The 18,886-nt window shown below is 54.0% G+C and overlaps 1 protein-coding gene across 2 annotated transcripts; it reads right to left on the bottom strand.

Moving 5' to 3' along the window:
- Positions 1–2,845: 2,845 nt before the first annotated feature.
- On the bottom strand, positions 2,846–16,279 carry SLC6A7 (solute carrier family 6 member 7). Of its 2 annotated transcripts, XM_053990886.1 has the most exons (14): positions 16,093–16,279; positions 10,451–10,631; positions 9,650–9,781; positions 8,840–9,074; positions 8,210–8,348; positions 7,794–7,928; positions 7,046–7,149; positions 6,376–6,500; positions 5,886–5,998; positions 5,673–5,804; positions 5,243–5,342; positions 4,811–4,911; positions 4,438–4,605; positions 2,846–3,505 (listed from the first exon to the last, which is right to left on the bottom strand). In XM_053990886.1, exons 1-14 carry the CDS (start codon positions 16,123–16,125, stop codon positions 3,290–3,292), a joined length of 1,914 nt encoding a protein of 637 aa, XP_053846861.1. In that variant the 5' UTR covers positions 16,126–16,279; the 3' UTR covers positions 2,846–3,289. The 2 variants fall into 2 exon arrangements, with proteins under 2 accessions (XP_053846861.1, XP_053846860.1); XM_053990885.1 differs by having other exon boundaries at positions 5,673–5,998.
- Positions 16,280–18,886: the final 2,607 nt, after the last annotated feature.

Genomic DNA, 18,886 nt, shown 5'->3' with positions numbered 1-18,886 from the left:
TCTCTATGGAAATATTTATTTAAGATGATTGCAAAAAATATATTATAATTAAGAGTATACCAAGCTTTGTCACGTAACAAAAAATCAAGCCCCAGGGAGGGGTTGCTGCCTGTCCCCTCGTGTCTGTTCGTCCGTACGGTTGCAGCTGAAGCCTTTCTCTTCTCTTTTTGTAAGTGCACTCGAACTGTTGAGCAGTGTGACCGTGTTGGATTCTTGGATTCAGTGGGAACTTGGGGGGGGGGGGGGGGAGGATTGGTTTTGTTTCCTTTTCCTTTGTCTTTTTTGAACCTGCGGCTGTGAACAGAATGATCACTGCTCAAATCGGATGCTCTGTTTGGGGAGGGCGGTGGGGGGGGGGACTGGGAGCGGGGTGGGTGTGGGAGGGGGGGCGAGTGTCAGTTTTATTCTTGGTGTTCAAGTGCAATAAATAGCTACCAACTTCTGAGCATGGAAACGGATGATTCTCCGTCACTGCAGTGACTCAGACCGTCTGCCACCCCCTTGTCCCTCCATCACCGCACTCCTGTCCTCGAAAGCATCAAGGCTGAGAGCAGGCCTTGGACAAGGGCTGCAGGTATCCTGCTGCCTGCAGGATGCTGGTACTCTGGACACTGCCCACCCCTGGTCTTCAGCATCTCTGGGGTTTCAGAGAGCTCAGTGTCACGCCCTGACCCAGCTCATTGCCATCCAGCCCTTTTCCCAGGGACAGGGCTTTGGGTGCTGCAGTTGCCTGGGAGGCCCCAGCAGGTGTTTAAGCTAGATGGGGGATGGGGGTGCCCACTGGGCAGTTTGGGGAAGTTTAGGGGAAGCTGATGCTACAGGGTGAGGGGCACAGGACTTCCAGCTAAGTCCAGGGAGGGTTTGGGGGGCTCCCAGGGGCACCTGCTGGGCTTTGCTCATGCAGGGTGGGCCGGTACCTCAGGGGGGCTGGAGTCAGGCTGCCACATTCCCTGTTCCTGCTCCATGCCAGGCCCTGGGGTGCCCCCTTGCCCCCCATCTCTGCCATCTGCTTCAGGTCTGGCAGGTGTCAGCACTGGAATGTTCCCGCTGCTGTGTCCCCCCCCAGCCCTGGGCAGCCATGCCTGGCACAGGACATGTGTCCTCTGGATGTGCCACTGCCCCACTGCCTTTTGCCCTTGGTGTCCTCCCTCAGTGCCAGCTTTGCCTCCCGACCACATCCCTGGCACAGCCTCAGCTCCATCCCTCCCATTGCTCTGCAGCTCAGTGCTGGTTGATGGCAGCTACCAAAGGAGAGCCCTGAGGATCCCAGGATCACGCTGGGGATTTGGGGAATATGGTAGGACCCCATGCAGGTAGGAAAACCTGAGAAACATGCAGAGACTGGACCATCTTGGTCAGCCCAGAGCAGCTTCATGCTGTGGGAAGGCATCAGGTTCTCCTGCTTCTTCTTCTCCTACTTTGTGGCCGGCAGCACCATCATGAAACCCTGGAGTCCATCACCTCACACAGACCCCTGTGTGTGCCCCTCCAGGGGCCAGCCCAGCCCGGGCTCCTTGGCCAGCACCCACAGCGATGGCTAGGCAGCACCGTGACCTCCAGAGGCCTCCTGCTCAGTAAATAGTGTCAAGGTTAGAGCAAGGGATTCATTGGGGCCATAAATGTTTATGGCAGGCCCTCCCCGCTCCCCAGCCGCCATGGCCTGAGCTTTCCATCAGCCACGCTTTTATGGCCGGACTCTAATGATTAACCTGGGGCCAGCAGTCGAAGGTGCTTCACAGTTGTGCTGCCAGAGCCACACACCCGGAGTAGCTGGAGCTGGGGGACCCCCATCGCCCCCACGGGCTGCAGCCATGGTGGGGTATGGGGAGGAGGATGAGGAAAGTCATCAGTGGTCCTGCAGGAGAAAGGAAAGGCACAGCTATCTGGAAATGAGCTCAGCATCCCTGGACAAGAGGAGGTGAGCAGGCAGGAGGACAAGGTGTAGGAGCTGATCCTACACTCTTGGAGGGGCAAAGGCAATAATTAAATCTCTTATACTGGAGGGAAAGAAGAAGATTGCAGCCTCCTGACAGAATTCACCCTGGAGGCTCAGGCCACAGTGCTGGACCCAGTGCATCAGGAGCACATCCATAATCCAGACAGAGACCCTAATTTTTCTCTTTGTCCTATGGTTTTGTCTTTTACCAGAACAAAGGTTTGCAGGAAAAAGACCAGGAGGAGCTGTGCCCCACTAGATGTGCCTTTCTTCCATGCTGAACACCCTCCAAATAACCCAGGCAGGGGCTGTGTCACACAGCTACGGGTGAGCTGATGGCACATGGCAGAAGGAACACATGACACTGGGATGATGGGGACTGGCAGCATCAGGTCCAAACAGCCTCATCCAGGAGGTCACCAATACCCCCAGGCCAGCAGTGTCGGCAGTAGGTGGGACATGGGCTGATCTACCCCAAATCACACACAGACACTGAAACCCAGCTCTTCTCCTTTCCCTGGGAAAAACAGCACTCAGGGCTGGGGCTACACCTTGGATCTCCCTTGGCAATAGACACAGGTCCTCCTTGGACACTGGGTCCAGCTGAAACCTGTCCCTGACGTCCTGCACACATGAGGGACAGGTTACACCATCTCTTCTCTCCCTTCAAATCACCCCAACCCTGCCAGACACCACAGGGAAGAGCCACCCTGACCCACTAAGGTCCTTGGGGGATCTACAGCCTGGTTTGTTTATCAAGCCTTTTCTTTTATTCTTCTACTCATTTATTACAGCTCGTTTATTAGGTCAAATTGCTTTAGGAGGACACTGATTTGTGCTGGTTTTGCTGGAATACCTCTGTGGGATCAGAGCACTCTGGCACAAGCTGTCCTCTGGGCATAGAGGCTGTTACAGATTCTCTCACATGTGTTTATGGGATATTGGAGTCAAATACAGACAAACAGAGAACAGATCTACACACAGGAGCTCCTTCTCCTCCTCCCCACCTCCTGCAGCCTGGACATCCCTCCACCCTGGACAATCCTGAGAGGGGACAGCAGAGCTGGGGCTGCGGGTGGGAGTGGGACAGCTGTGACACTTCAACCAGACACTGTCACACAAACACATGGACTCATCACACAGTTTGTCACACTGAACAGAAACACATCGGGGGCACCAGGACAGGCAGCAGCTCTGTCCTGGCAGGGCCAGGGTGGTGATGGGGAACCTGGCAGGGTCAGCAGCTCCCGACTACTCCTTAAAAGACCCGCCAAGCTGTCCTGAAGTGCTGCAGTGCAACCTGTGCAAAATGGGAGGCGAGCTCCCACCCAGCCTATGGGACGCTGGGTCCCCTCATATCATGGACTCCTCCTCGTCCTCCTCCTCCATCTCCCGGTCCACCTCGATGGCCGTGTTCTCGTAGCTGGTGATGCCCCCATATTTCCGCATGTGCACCATCAGGGGTTTGGGGGACTGGCTGCCAGCCAGGCTCGCCACGTACATGCCGGTGCGGTTCTCCTCCAGGGACGGGCCCCAGTCCATGGCCGGCCGGCTGGCTTGCTGGACTCGCTGTGGGGGGACAGGCAGAGCGAGCACAGGCACCCTGCACCCTCCACTCCCCAGGCACCACCCCACAGCTCACCCACCGCTCCCAGAGCCCTGCTGGCCCCCAGGGATTGAAAGAACCCTCAGTGAGGATGGGATGGGGTCAAAAGCTCATCCTGAAATCTTTGGGAAGGTGGTTCTGTCTAAGTGTCTTGCTGTGGGCTGGGGAGGTGTCATGAGCTGTGGGTGCTGGTGGTGAGGGCTTGCAGGAACAAGGGGCTATTGTAGGGCTACAGCCTTGTGCTGTGGGGTTAGAGCCACTCAGACAAGGGGTTAGCCTTGGCCAAGGTGGCTCCTGGCCATGTCACAGGGCCCATGGCTGTGTCAAGCCAGATTACAGCCAGCAAATGCTCCAGCAGGGGATTGCTACCTAGGGAGGGCATCAAGCTCTGCTCCTCTGCTTTTAACAGCCTGGCGAGAGCACTGAAGGTCTGAGAAAGCTGTGAGCAGCCAGCAGCTCTGTAACCTGCTCCTGGGAGAAGCCTTTCAGGGCAGGGATCCCATCTGGGCTGCCTGCACAGTCTGGCAGCTGCCTGCTTTGCTGTGTCATTGCTCTTGCCAAGTGGGTGCAAAGTCCCAGGTGCCCATGGCCACCCACACTGGGGACAATGTGCTTCCTCACAGGGCACAGCAGGCTTGTTTTGGAGTGGGAATTCACACTGGGCTGCCCCTTGGGCAGCTGTTTTACTCAGCACCTGTCTGGCATCAAGGGAAACAGCACTGCTGGAAATGCTTTGAGATGTGCCATCTCTCACACCCCATGGGCAGCAAGAGGGAATGGGGACACACACCTCCAGGAGAGAGGATACAGAAACTTCCAGATGATTCTGGCTTGTGCTCCCTGCTGCATATTTCTGGGGTGCTCCCCAGCAGTGTCAGGCCCCAGTACCTCCTACCTCCCACAGTGTCCCTTCTTCTTGGAGCACAGCCACCACCATGCCCATGGGAATCATCAGGCAGGAGAGGACTCCCATGAGGATGCCCAAGACCTCTGCCCAGGTGGGGAAGTGGTAGTTGCCATACTCAGAAGGCTGGTACTTGACAATGTTATACACCAGCAGAGCCTGTGGGATGGGAAGAAAGTGAGATCATCCCAGAGGTCTCATGCTCAAAAAAGGCCCAGAGATGATGGACACCTCCCAGAAGAAGGATGGTCTCTGGGGCAGGAGATGCCAGCAGAGTAACTTATCACACTGGGAGGTCACCCAGGGATGCTGGCAGCACCATGGTTTTCCAGCACCATCCAGCAGCTCAAGCTGAGCACTTTACCATCATCGTTGCTGGGGATAGGACCATCCAGCAAGCTCTGAAGTAGGGGCCTGGTTTGAATCCCAGCATCATGTGGATATCTCGGCAGAACCTCTTCATGCCTGCAGGAGGGAGAGGGACTCAGAAGATTTGACCCCCCTGCCAGAGCCTTGTGCCTGTACCAGGCTGCCCTGCACTGATCACAAGCAGTGGTTTGTATCCTGTACTGCAGTCTCCCCCCACCCATCTGGGAGATGCAGGAGGGGGCCCAGCTGGTGTTGCCTGAAGGACCAGGCTCAGCACCACATGTATCTTTGGAGAGGTGAATCAAGTGATAGCCAAGAAGAAACAGGTGATGGGAGCAGAGTCTCATGCTCCACTGTGAGGCTGTTGGTTTCTCTACTGCTCCCTCTAAATTCCTCTCTGTGCCCCTGTGGGGACAGGCAGCCTTACCATAGACACGTGTCACCACAAGGCAGGTAGTGATCACCACCACCATGAGACCAAAGCCAGCACTGTAGTCATCCAATAGGACCAGCCAGTACATCCCACCCTGCGAACACAAAGCACAGAGGCCAGCATCTCCTGGACCATCATCCCAGTAAACCTCCACCCATGTCCTCTGACTTTCGGGGACCCTGGGGAGGACAGCAGTCAGCAGCCTCAAGAGACATCAGTCTCCTTATGGGGTTGGTGTAGGGATGGGAATGACCCTATGTCACTCCCCATGGCCCTCACACCTTCTGGAAGCCCAGGCTTGTTTCTCTCTTTCACCTGTTTATCTGATATGAATATACATGTGAAAACTTGGCCCCTGACCTAAGTTCTCCCTAAAATGAGTCCCTAGTTGGTCCCCACAATGGATCAGTCCCCACACCCATACCTCTGTTGTGAGGATGAGCCCCATCAGGAAGAGGGCAATGCAGATGACAGCTGAGAAGGAAGCTTTCTTTGGCCGCAGGTAGTAGGGGAATTCATCTGTCACTGCCGTAACGATGGTCTCCATAAATGCAAACTGCAGGCACAGGAGGAGAGGGTCCCCTGAGCCCTCAGGCTGCCTGGAGTCCACGGCTGTCTCCGTGGGCTCTGTCCTTACCTGGCTGTCCAGGCCCAGGGTTAACAGCATGAAGAAGAACAGGAATGACCAGAATGGAGAAAGGGGGAGCATTGTCATGGCCTGGGGGTACACGACAAAAGCCAGACCAGGACCTAGGGGAGGCAAAGGACAGCAGGGTGAAAAGGTTGTGGCAGAGCTGGGCATGGGGGGATGGAGGAGAGGAGAGCTCAGCAGAGCAGCACCACGGCAGAGACTTGCCAGGACTCTGGTAAGATGGGCAGGAAGGGTCCTGTGGCAAAGGGTGGAGAAACAGCCTGCTCCTTGCTCAGGAGCTCCTTCATTAGACAACACTTGTTACTCAATATTTACACCACGGGAACTTATCTGCCCCCTTCCCTCCCCCTGGCCAGCTGAGCATCCGCCTTCCTCCCTCATGCTGACACCCTCAGGCGCCTTCCATCCTGGAAGGGAGGCTCCTCAGCACACCCAGCCAGAGGGGGAAGGGGAAAACATCTTTGTTTGGCCTCACCTGCTTTTGCCACCTGGTTAACAGGGACCCCAAGCTCCTGGGACATGTATCCCAAAACGGAGAAGATGGCAAACCCTGCCAGGATGCTGGTGATGGCATTGCCCAGGGTCACTATGAAGGTGTCCCTACAGAGAAGGAAGAAGATGCTCTGAACTTGGCCATTCTTTCCCACCCCACACCAGGGCACGGTGGCACTGCCAGCCCCAGACGCCACAGTAAGGTGACCCAGTGACTGTCCTTCAGGGCCTCTCATGGCAAGTGCTTTCCAGGGTCAAAAGGAGCTTATATTTAATGGATAACGCTGTGGGGTTCCTCCAAAGCTTTCTGTCCCCTGTGGATGGGATGCAACCAAATGTCACACCTGTCTCTTTCAGTGAACTACGTTGGATGCTGGGGACAGGGCACACATGCACAGCTCCAACCTCAAATATCCTCAGCTTTCAGCACCTACAGCCCAAAATATCTGAGCTGGGTGCTCTGCCTTGGTGCTTAGGAGAATCCCTCTGTTCTTCTCAAGCCTGCAAAAACTGCCAGGTATTCCCTCAGTGCAAGGAGCAGAGCGAGGTGACTGTGCTGCACCACGTGCTTCTGCTGGCTTTGAACTCACCAGCTCAGGTTTTCATGGCTCCCCACAACCCATAATTTTTACAAGACAGCAGCTGATTCCCACCTGTAGATATTCTGATGGAAGGTGTTGTATGAGGCGAAGGTGAGGAGGCCCCCAAAGCCCACCCCAAGGGAGTAGAAAATCTGCAGGGCTGCCTCGATCCACACCTGGGGAAAGAAGCAGTTCTGAGGAGAGCAGGGGTTTGGAATCTTCCACATGAGGAAGATGACATTAGAAATCTGCTTCCCCAGATCCCTGGGCACATCTTCCCCAGCACTCCAAGCATGCACAGCCTATGGGATATTTGCCTTTCCTTGTTAACACTCACCACTCAGAGTGGATCAGCTGGCTAATGGGAGGGCTAATAAGAATGTTTTAGGGCCAGCCCAGCGTGGCATTAAATGCCCGTGTAAAACTGGGTGGTCTCTTGATGACCACCACTGCTGACCCCCACTCCACATGCTGGGATTTCTTGAGAACAGCAAACAGTGAAATCCACCACGGGCACCCATCAGCCCATCACAGGGGCAGGGATGATCCTGCCCATGGTCCTGGTACTCAGGGGAATTTTGGTACCATCCCATCCATGCAGAGCCATAAACACATGCATAGGGTGGGGATACATGGGAATAGTGGCCCAAACAAGGTATGGGACAAAGATTTTTGGTCTAGGAGCAACCAAGAGAGCTTTAGGTTAGGGTGTGGCCAGAAAAGACACCTGAGTAAGGGAACTGCCTCTGTGGCATTCAGGAGGTGGCAGGAGAAGTTTCATTTTTTTTGTCTTGAACAAATTGCACAGCATCCTACTCACCTTGGAAGACAGCAAGTGATCAAACTGGGGTGTGAGGTAAAACTGGATCCCCTTCCAGGCCCCCTCCAGGGTCACACCACGAATGAGCAGCATCACCAGGATGAGATATGGGAAGGTGGCAGTGAAGTACACAACCTGTGGGAGAGCAGAGCCTGCTGGGAGAGCTGGGAATGAGAGCACAGCGTGGGTGCTGCCCCCACGCCCCGTCCCTAGGGTGGGACACATCACCCTGGGGTCCTTGGGCTGCAGCAGGGCCGGTGTGCCAGTGCTGCTGGTGTCTGGGTGTGCAAGGCATCCCCAAAATATCTTATACCCAGCAGATGCTGCTTGTGGGTCTCACTTTCCCAGAGGTGCAGAGTTGCACACACTGGTGAGCATCGCTGTAGCCCCCCCAGAGGAGAGCAGCCAGCCCTTACCTTGCCAGAGGATTTGACTCCCTTAAGGATGCACAGATAAACAATAGTCCAAGAAAGGAGCAGGCACAGACACAAGTTCCAGCGGATCCTCCCAGGATCCCCAATCCCCGAGCTTCCTTGGATGTGCAGGACATACCGGCTAGGGAGGAAGGAGAGCTGCTAGTGAGCATGGGCTGCCTTCTTCCAGAGGCCCTCTGACCCTAGAAATGCCTTTGCTGCAAAATGACCTTGCCAACAATCATAGGCACTGGCAGCTCCTTGCCAAGCAAACAGTGAACACTTGGAGTGATTTCTCCACCACGTATTAAAGAGCCCAGAAGGGAAGCCTGGAATCTCAAGAGCAAATTGCCAGCCATTCCAGACGTGGGATGCATTTTAGTCTAGCATATCTCCAGGCCAACAAAGCAGGACTAGAACATGGACACCTCCCACATCCCAGTGGCTAAACTGAGTTGTCAGCCAGAGCTGAGCACACGAGCCCATTGCTGCACCCACACCACCACCCATGAGTGAGACCTGCAGCATCTGTGCTGTGAGACGTGCAGATCCTCACCCCTCATGCCATCCCCATCCTCTCCCTGACTAGATACCAACCACGTCCCCAGGCCCGGCTCGGGCTGACCTCGTTACCTCCAGTACTCCTCGCTGGGGCTGACGGTGTTGCTGATGTTGACGGGGAGGGTGCTGTTCCCCGCCTTGATGACGTGGTGGTCCAGGCACAGGTCAGTGTTCCACCAGTTGCCACAGTGCTGCCAGGGCAAGTCGCTTGTGAGGGATGCAAAGAGGTAGAAGAGAACGTAAGCAATGATCATATTGTAGTAAATGGCCACCAAGGAGACGATGAGGATCGTGCCCATGCCAACGCCTGAAGGAAGGAGAGGGTAAAGAAGGAGTGAGCTGGAGCAGAGCAAAGCACATCCAAAAGCAGGGTCAGACACTGCATCTCAGCAGCCAAATGATCAACCAGTCCAAGGTTCACCTGCTGGGGGAGCCACTTATTGCCATTATGACATCTGGACAAGCCTTCTCTGCATTGATGATCTATTGCCTCATACAAAAAACTTTACACCATCTTAATGTTGAGAATAAAAGCATTTGATCTGAACTATTTTTTTTTCTGAATTCTTTATTCTTACCTTTGTTTTTAACAGGTATTGCTTAGTTTTCATGCTCTATTTTGTACCACAGCTGGCTTAATAATCTTCATATCATTTCTAGAGCTGGCAATGTCATCCAGAGCCCTCAAAGACTGACCAATCTCATGCATATCCTGCAGCTACTAAAACATCTAATTCAAGATTCCAGCCTGCCACACCTTCCCCCAGGTTCTTTTGATTCTAACGAGAGCTTTGAGGACCATGGGATGCTGCTGCTGGTGCATGTCCTCATCTAAGAGCTCTTGCAGAGGTCACTCAGAGTCTCTGGACTTCACTCACGCACCTTTAAAGAGAGGGCTGATCTTCCAGACAGCAAGTGGCCCCAGGCTGGAGAACTGGCCAAGTGACAGCTCCATGAAGAAGATGGGGATCCCACAGATGGCCAGCATGATGAAGTAAGGAACCAAGAAAGCTCCTGCAAGAAACAAAAAAAAAAAAAAAAAAAAAAAAAATTATCTTGAAAGTAATACAGAACAAACAAATAAAGCCTAACCGTGACAGGGAATAAAGCACATTCAAAATGTGTGGCTCCGAAGGATCTACATCAAAATCAGGAAGGCAGGGAGGAGCAAGAGCTCACTGTTAGTGTAGGAGAAAAGGGCTGTGATTCACCTGGTGCTGTGCTTCCCCACCGCTCCCAATTCTCTATTCTCTTTGAATCTTTTGCAAACACCATGAAATTCTCCAGTTATTATTGCTCTGGGAGGAGTTGAACCAACATTTTGCACTATCACCTAGGGCTCTTGCATTGCAAAAATTCACTCCCTCCTCTGATAGCTGCTGAGTCCTGGAGGACACCAGACCAAGAAGCTGCCAGACACCAGGAGAGCTGGTGCTTGGTTCAGCATGGAGACAGGGGTTTGTCCAAGGCCAGGAATACAGAGATGGGCTTGCAAATCCCTTCCCCACATGGATACAAGTGGTTAAAGCCCTAAACAACCATGGGGAGGGCAGGAGGAGGCTTCACCCCACAACAAGTGCTACTTTCCAGCCCCAGGAAGGGGAAGGGATGTTTCTTCAAGGATACTCTACCAGCCCAGGTCAGTGGGTGGGAGACTGACCACTGCAAAGGATGCCCAAGTACCTCCTCCGTTGGTGTAAGCCCTGTAGGGGAACCTCCAGACGTTTCCAAGGCCCACGCAGTATCCGATGCAGGAGAGGAGGAAATCCAGCCGCCCTGTCCAGTTCCCTCTGTCCTCTGGGCACTCGGAGCCCAGGTCCCCATCCTGGCTGCTGGGGCTTACCAGGAGATCTGGTGTCACTGGCTGAGTGAGGGACCAGGGTATGGGAGAGGGCAGACAGGGGTTGAGCAAGGAATAAAAACAGAGAATGAACAGTGGGAGAGAGGGAAGAAGTGCCAAGAACTCGCGAGTGAATTTGTGACCCCAAGTCACAGCATTGACACTTGTCCCTTGGGAACATCCTGTCCCAGCAGGCCTCTGTTCCCCACCTCAGCCAATGCCCTCCTCTGCCACTGAGCAAACAAAAGGGATAAATGTGATCCCACATGGCCAGAGCTCCTCTGGGAAACGTGGGATTATCCCAATTCATTCTGGGAAGGACCAGGACCCAACTCACAACTCCAGGTTCCAAAGAGATCCTTTCAGGGGGCCACAATAAACTTTCTGCATCTCCTGCAGAATACGGGCATGAGGGCAGCAGGAGAAGCACTGTGGCGTGCCAGGGAGCGTGACACCCAGCCCCATGTGTGCTGCCATGCCAGGCACTCAGCTCTGTGCATTTTTCAACTTTTCCGACTGCCAAAAGCCTGCACTGTGGGAATTTAGTGTTTTCCTCCCAGTTGTCCCTGCTGAGAGATGAGAGACCTCCTTCCAGAATTCCTAATGTGCTCTGGATCAATGCAGCACAGGCAGGACATTAACCCATTCCCTTCCTCCCCACTGCCTCAGCCCTGCAAGTGGAAGTGCGAGTCCTGCAATCCATTTGGGTGGGGGTGATGCAGCAGGAGGGCACCTCTGTGTTTGTATGGGTGTACATCAGATTTGTAGTGAGATGCTCAGTCTGAATTCCCCCAATTTCCTGATCTCAGGAGAGCAGGGGGAGCATTCCCACTGACTCCAGAGCTGAAAGTCTGAGCCAGCAGCTGCCGGATGAGATCCCATCACAGATACACCCACAGCAAAACCAGGCAGCAGGGTGGAATGAGGATCCTGTCCCTGTGCCACCATGTGTTGCTGTACCCTGGCATGGGAGTTCATCATGTTTCTGTTGAGGCACAGGAGGATTCTGGTGTCCCTGCTGACGAGGTACCAGGACCTGGGCCAGAGGAACCCTTTTGGGAACCTTTTCTTCTTGGGCTCTCTGAAGAAAAAAAGCTGCCTTCTCCTTGTCCTTGTTCATAACTGTAGAAACAAACCCATGGGATGTAGTTGAGGGAGAGGGACCTGGGTTTGGAAGGATCAGCCAGAAGGAGTTGTGGGTCTCCTGTACCAGTGTGCACTGGTGCTCAGAGCCTGCAGCAGACTCCAGTCCCCAGGAGGCCAGAGCTGGCTGGTGATCAGAGCTTAGTGCTGCCCTTTCATGGCCTCATGGAAGGTGGCAGCCACCTCTTCTCCTCCTCCTCCTCCTCCTCTCCAGCTGGACTGGACTGGAGGATGCTCCTGCTGCTGGTTCCCATGGAGATCCTGAGCCATGATGCTGAAGGAGAGGGCTGCCAGCTCCCACCCTGCGCAGGGTGCTCCCCAAACCCCCAGCTGCTGGCACTGCAGACATGCTGCTTGCAGCCCAAAAGCACCACACACAGAGGCAAACTCCACCCCATCCCCACCTGGTGCACAAACACCTCGAGGGACAGGACAAGGGCAAACTCTTCCCAGAGCCAACCTGAAATGTACAGCTCCAGCAAAGCTGTTACACCAAAATCCTCTGTGAAAAGCCCATCCCTCCTGGATGCCGCTATCACAAAGCAAGGGCCAGAAGAAAAAGTTGCAAAAACACAGGCTGAAAAGTCCAAATTTGACCCAAATGTAATACTGTGCTATAAAACCATCAGTACCTGGCAGCCCTCCTGCAGTTGTTCAACACAGCTCTGTGGTTTAGCAACACCTCCAGGCCATGGCCGTGCCTGCTAATTAGCCCAGCACACACAGCATGTGACCCGCAGCTGTCTGTGCTTGCAGGGGATGCACAGGCTGCTCTGAACTCCCTCCCAAAGATTTCAGCAGCTAAAACCTGTGCTCACAAAGATCCCTGCCAGGTAGGGGCCATCACAGTTGGGTCTTCCCCTTGCAAAAGAATGCTTCCCTGTCCATCACACTGGCTGGGGAGCTCTTGTTTTCCAGATTTGAATCACAGAAAACTAGCAAGCAGGGATGCTGGGAGACCATAAAATCCTGTTGCCGAATTCCTGCATCTCTGTCTGAATCCCAAACACCTGCAGGAGGGCACAGGTAGAGCTGCAAGATCTCATTACATGTGGGTGCCTGTCCGTGAGATGTAGAACAGAAATCAACACAGAAGCAACAAGAGGAAATGAAAGGAATCAATGAGACCTTTCCCAAAATCTAAATGGCCTGGTCCCCACCTCAGTCACCATTTCAAGGGCCATAGGATGTAGTTTGTCACTTGTGTCTCAATAATGACTGCCCCCCTTGTTAATATCTTGATCTGGAGCTCTACAGCTCAAATTTAGGACCCCAGAGCAGAAAGCAGAGACGACTCAAATGTCAGATAAACCCAAAGGACAATGACACTTGTCTCCACTGGGCAAGCTGAGGAGATACAGGTCAGGGATGCTGCTGGAAAACACACACAAAGTGACTCCCTGACTGCAATGCTCAAAATTCCCCCAAATCCCAGCCTTTCCATAGAAATCACAGAAAAACTGGCCTATTTGCCTGACTTGAAATGAATTACAAAGCACAGTATTTAAGGCTTCCAGCCCATCCTTGTCCCACATTGCAGAGGGAAGCACACCTCCCTTCTCCTGACTGCTGGAAATCTCACTCACCAGCTTGACTCTAGAGCTTTTTTTTTTTAGGATTAATGCTCTATTTCAGCCTCTGTCATAACAGAAATTCTCTTTTTCAGCAGCAGCTGAAGTGTTTCAGTGCTACAGCATTTCTCTAGTGCTTTCCACCGTCAGCTGCCATCCTTCAAGCCGGGCTCCCGTCTCGCAGTTATAAACAGACGGGGACTAACAGCTCCCTTGGCAACCACGGCCTCTTTGAACACAGCATCACTTCCCATTATTCACCAAAAGATGCTCCCAAAGAAATCAGCAAAGCAAAGGTCACCGAGAAGAAAAAGCACTTTAGTCTCTGCCAAGATAAGAGCTCAGGTCTGTAAGGAAACAGCTCTGTGCTAATTATTTTCTCTAAACCAATTTACTTAAACCAAAACTCAGCTGTGTCTGAGTGAAAAAACTGCAGCCAGATCAAAGGTATGTTTTCATCCTATTTTGTCTCCATTCAAGCTGGCATTGTGGGGTTATTTTGTCAGTGTTTTGTGCGTGATCACAGCCTTTGAGCAAGAGAAATGCCATCCGGCACCAGATTTCTCCCCTGCGGATCTGAGCACAGTGAGTCTCTAAAGTGTGAGTCACTTCAGATTAGTTTGAATTGCTTGTTAATCTCTAAGAGAAAAAAATCTTAAAAAGGCATAAAAATTAATTCACATGTAATATCATTTACAAAGTGAAGTAAATAAAGCACTGCTATGGCGAGGAAGAGCCCCTCAAAGGGCTGAACTGACCCTGGGTGACCCCAGCCCGGGGTCACAGCTGATGCCATGAGAGGGAGCAAGTGATGGCAGAGCCAGCACAAGGAGGTTGGAGATGGCTGAGGCTAAAGCAAACTCATTACAGCAATGTCCAAAGTGTAGGGAGTATGCACAGATACAAATGCTTGTGGTTTTTCATCTGAAAACCCTGGGGAAGTTTCGAGGCAGTTTGTGGCAGGCAGAGGAGGGCAGTGGCTCAGGAAGGAAGATGCTGCTCAGCAGCCTGGACAGGTGTGGGAAGGGACAGCAGGAACCATGGCTCCCACCACTGGCTCCAGTGGGATTTAGTCCATTTCTACCAAATAAACCCCAAAGAAAAGAATCAAATAAATGAGAACAACACTCAGCTCTTCTGGAAATACTATTATGCAAAAACCAACCTGAAATCCTCAGAGCCTGAGAAAGATCTTCTCTAATCAAGAGGTATTTCCATATGTCTAAAATATGTCTGGTACAACTCCAGCTCACCAATGGGAAGTGGATCACAATGAGAGGAAGAGGAGGCTGTCAGGGTCCTGGGTGGGTGCTGCAGTGGGGATGGGCACATCTCTTCATCAGCCACCACCAGCTCCAGGCAAGCCCAATGCCAGCATTGAACACAGTGGTCCCAAGGTGGCTGTGAGCACCAGGTCCTCCATCTGGAGCTCAGCAAGAGTATTTTTGGGTAATGAAGGACAGAGGGCTCTGAGCAACACTGGGAATGAGGAAAATAACTCCAGAGACATCTGCTTTCCATCCCAACTGATCACCACGGGACTAAATGAATTCCTGAATAAATGCTGAAGAGGGTCACCAGCATCAAGTGACTCAGAAAGACATTGGAAGGGGCAAAGACCACTTTTAATGGATCTTGCAGTCACAAAGCCATCTGGAAAAGCAATTTGTAGGAAAGAGGAAGAAAGAGAAGAGCCAAACGATGCCTCCAAACAAGAGTGGAGAAATAGGCTGTGAGGGCCTGCTGGCTGTCACCAGGATACTGCTGGGTTTTTAAAGTCATTTCTCAATATCCTAGGAATTTCCTGGCAGGGATAAAACTCTCCTGGGTTTTCATTCATCTCAACAGAGTCAACCTGCCCTGTGTTCAATGGGCATGGTTTGGCACAGGGTGTAGCTGAAGAGGCTCCCAACCCTGGGTCACTGCCCGGGATGCTCCATGAAAGGCTGAGCCATTCAGCAGCAGCACATTCCCATGTGGCTGACAATGTCTCTGCCACCCTGCTCCACTGCGTCCCCAGAGAAAGGACTCGGTCCCCAGCGTGGGGGAAATGGGAGCTCAGACTGGTAAGAGCAAAGTGGCAATGGAGGGGAGTCTAGGATGGGAAAGCCTGACAACTGGGTTAAAAAAGGGTTTCCAGCAGGATGTAAAAAGGGTTTGTAGTTCTGCCAGCTCTGCCCTGAACCCAGAGTTCAGCATCCAGCTGACCCCACATCACCCACACCCCTCTAAATCCTGGAGGAGGATGAGGAGGCAATCCGAGCTGCAGGTGGGAAAGGCACTGCCCAGCCCCTGTGCTCATCCCGCGGGAGGGACCCCGAGCCCGGGCAGTCCCGGGGCTGCTGGGAGCAGCGTTCCCGGGGTGCGGGGAGCCAGCTCTGCCCCCGGTGCCACCCACGGCGCCCGGCCAGACACAACATGAGTCACCCACCGCCGGCAGCACCTGCCGGCAGGGGAGGGGTGGGGGGCAGCGGTGCCTCCCGCTCCGGCGGAGCGGTGGGCACGAAATGCCCCAGCCCGCTGCCCACGATCTCGCTTTGGCCCCGCGCACCAACGGTGTTCCCTAATATCCCACTGATCCCTGTCGGCTGCCCACGAAAGCTCCCGGGGACGGGATGCGGGGCGATGGGCATGACTCCCCCGCTCCCAGCCCGGGGTTATCCCCGCTTCCTCTCCCAGCCCTGGGGTCCCCTCGCTTCTGGCTGTCACCTGCCGGGGGTACCCCTGGCCCCTGCTCCTATCCCTGGGGCATCCTCGCTCCCGGCTCTCACCTTCCGGAGATGCTGCTGCCGAACCTGCTTCATCCTAGACCCTGTTGCTATGCGCTCCCCGCTCCGACACTTTTCGTCTCGCTCTCTCCGGCGCTGGGGAGGGCGAAGGGGGAGCGGGGGAACGATGGCCGGCACGGAGGGGTGGGCACGCACCTGCTGCCGGGCAGAGCTGGGGACGTGAGGAGCGAGGCTGGAGGAAAGGTTTGCCTTGAGCGGAGGATGGCTGCGTGCGGAGCAGGGAGGGAGGAGGGAGGTCTGTCTGTCAAAAGCATTCCTGGCGGGGAAAAGGGGGCTCCGGGACCTCAGCCCCCCACCCGGCAGCGAGGGAGAATGGCTGCTGCCTCACTCACACCGCAAATGCATCAGGTGTCCCTAGGTGTCCCAAAGACCTGATTGTGGGGTCACTCTGTCACTGAGCACCCAATGTAGTGATGGCAGCAGATGCCAGCAGCTCACAGCACCTTCCTGTCTGGTTCTGAGGTGACTTTCCTGTGGCAGGACACAGCTGGAGCTTGAGCAGATGAGAAGCGATTGTTCCCCATGCTCCCTGAGCCCAGCCCTCAGTCCAGGGGAGAGGGATGCTCCACAGCCACCAGTCCCTTTGGGTAGGACCAACACATCCCACCACACTGAGGGCAAGAGCAATCCTTGGGCAGTGCCCAGGGTGAGCATCTGAGCCCAGTGCTGGAGCACAGGTCACATCTCCAGGGTCCAGATGTCCCAGTTTGAGTCAGCAGTGGGATACGGGAGCCCCAGTGTCCAGGGAGATGCTGGCTTTTCACCCTCATACTCAGTCAAATTCCCAATGAGGTGGCAGAGCTGGCCTGTGCCTTCTCCTCCGACTTTCATGGTGGAAATGGGAGAAAGGACAACCCCACATGCTCAGGGGCCAGCGTGGGACCAGGACAGCTCTGGACTCACAGTCAGAGCTCTTTCCCATGATAATTTCCACTTGTCCATCACTTCATCCCTTGACTGTGCCCAGTGCTCTGACACCAGATGTGTCCCTTTTCCTTGCAAGTGCCCTGCAGGCTCCAGCCTGAGCCAGACTTCTGCCCAGGTGCTTTACTGAGGCTTAATGTGAGTGGGGATGAGGAGGACAATGACAGGGCTGGAACAGAGAGAACCCAGCCTGCCTGATATTAAAGCAAATATCCAGGACATCTAATGGCAGTTGTACTCCTACAGCCCTCTAAGCACTTCTGAACATTTTCCCTAAAAGGAAAGGTACTCTCAGCATAAAGACACATTTCTGCAGGAATCTAACTTGATAAACTGGCTCAGCATTTGCACAATGGGTCTTTTAGAGCTAATATTTACCTGGATTTCCCAGAGAAAAGAGGAAAGAGCAAAACTAGATAACCCATCAAACATCTCTTTTCACACACTCACAGCTTCCTCAAAAATAAAAGTATCTTTGGGAATTCACTCAGGCTGGTTTTACCTGCCTTGGACTTGCCCACCTCTTCTCCCTCTCCCAGATGGTGGCTGGGAGTGCTGAGCCTGGAGCTGGCCAGGCTGATGGCGGGGGGCTGCATCAAGCACTGTTCCTACCTCAGCCTTCATGCAGGGCAGGGATGCTTTGTTTGCCTTTCATGCCAGTGCAATCTGAATCACAGAGCCTGGTGCCACCTTATTACAGCTGTCCCAGCCCCACGTCACCAGCATGGACTGATCCCTACACAAACCATTCAGCATTCCTGGACAGACTTCATGGCCTCATCTTCTTGTGTCCAGGGCAGTATTTTTCATTAGAGACACCCTGGGCTGATGGGGCCCTGAAATGTCCATGCTGATACCAATTCTTCTGGGATGCTCTGTACCTGGAACTCGCTCTTCTGGTTTGTCTGGTGCTGCTCTGGTAGCACCAGCAGCTCTTCATTGCCTGGGATCACCAGGGAGTAGATGTCCCACCCCAAGGACCTGGGATGTTTCAGCTTAGCATTGCAGGGCTGGACCAAGTCTGGCATTGCCCTGGAGCTGGCAAGAAATGCACTTCATGTAACAGCACACACCAGAGGCAGAAATAGCCAGAAGGAGCAGTGCAATCTAGGGACCCCAAAAGCCCCAGGAGAGGACAAGAGTGGGCACAACTGTCCCCATGCCCTGATCCCCAAGGGGCTGGCACTAGGTAGCACACAAAGGGCTTGCAAGCATTTCCTAGCAAGTTTTGTTTTCTCCCACTCCACCTCTGAGCCGCCCCTGGGACACCAAGTAAACCTTTCCCTTCTCATGGGCCAAAGCACAGCACACATCCTCCACCCAAGGCAGCACTGACAGCCGCGGGCACTGCCTGCTCTTTGTGACACTGGAGGGCAAGGAGAGGGCAGAACACAGGCTGGGGAAACACCCTCGCCCACCCTGCCTGGGCAGCCCACACACATCCGGGTGGCAGCCGCCTGGGAAGGGGTGAGAAGGTGGCTGGCAGCAGGATGGGACCGTGCCCAGATCTGCTGCAGACACGAGGAAGGCGACAAGGCAGCGGTGCTCTGGTTAGTCACTGCTGGGAAGTGTGCCATGCTGGAGGCTGCTGGCAGCACGGCTGTGCTCGGCCACCTGCTGTGCGTGGCCTTATTTTGATGATGGTTTCAAGATTTCTCCAAGGAGGGGTAAAGCTGGGCAGTGAGAGCTGATGGAAAGTGTAGAGGGAGGAGCAGGGAGAAGCTGTGGGAATTCGTAGAGGACAGCCCCCAGGGTCCCCTGGCTATGAGGGCAGGCTCTTCCCATAAGGGCCAGGTTCCATGTGGGACGTGTGACACAGGAGGCAGCTGCTGCAGGTGTTAGAACCAGGTGT

Source organism: Vidua macroura, chromosome 15, assembly GCF_024509145.1.
Source record: "Vidua macroura isolate BioBank_ID:100142 chromosome 15, ASM2450914v1, whole genome shotgun sequence".
In the NCBI taxonomy this organism is placed as follows: domain Eukaryota; kingdom Metazoa; phylum Chordata; class Aves; order Passeriformes; family Viduidae; genus Vidua; species Vidua macroura.
This window is presented reverse-complemented; position numbering and strand designations above follow the sequence as displayed.

Excerpts from the sequence above, each read along its gene's own strand:
- SLC6A7 (XM_053990885.1), bottom strand. The coding sequence starts at position 16,125 with ATGAAGCAGGTTCGGCAGCAGCATCTCCGGAAG. Across the intron at positions 10,632-16,092 it reads GGCAGCAGCATCTCCGGAAG|CCAGTGACACCAGATCTCCT; the intron begins GTGAGAGCCGGG and ends TCCCTCACTCAG. Across the intron at positions 4,606-4,810 it reads TATCCCCAGCAACGATGATG|GCTCTGCTGGTGTATAACAT; the intron begins GTAAAGTGCTCA and ends CCCATCCCACAG.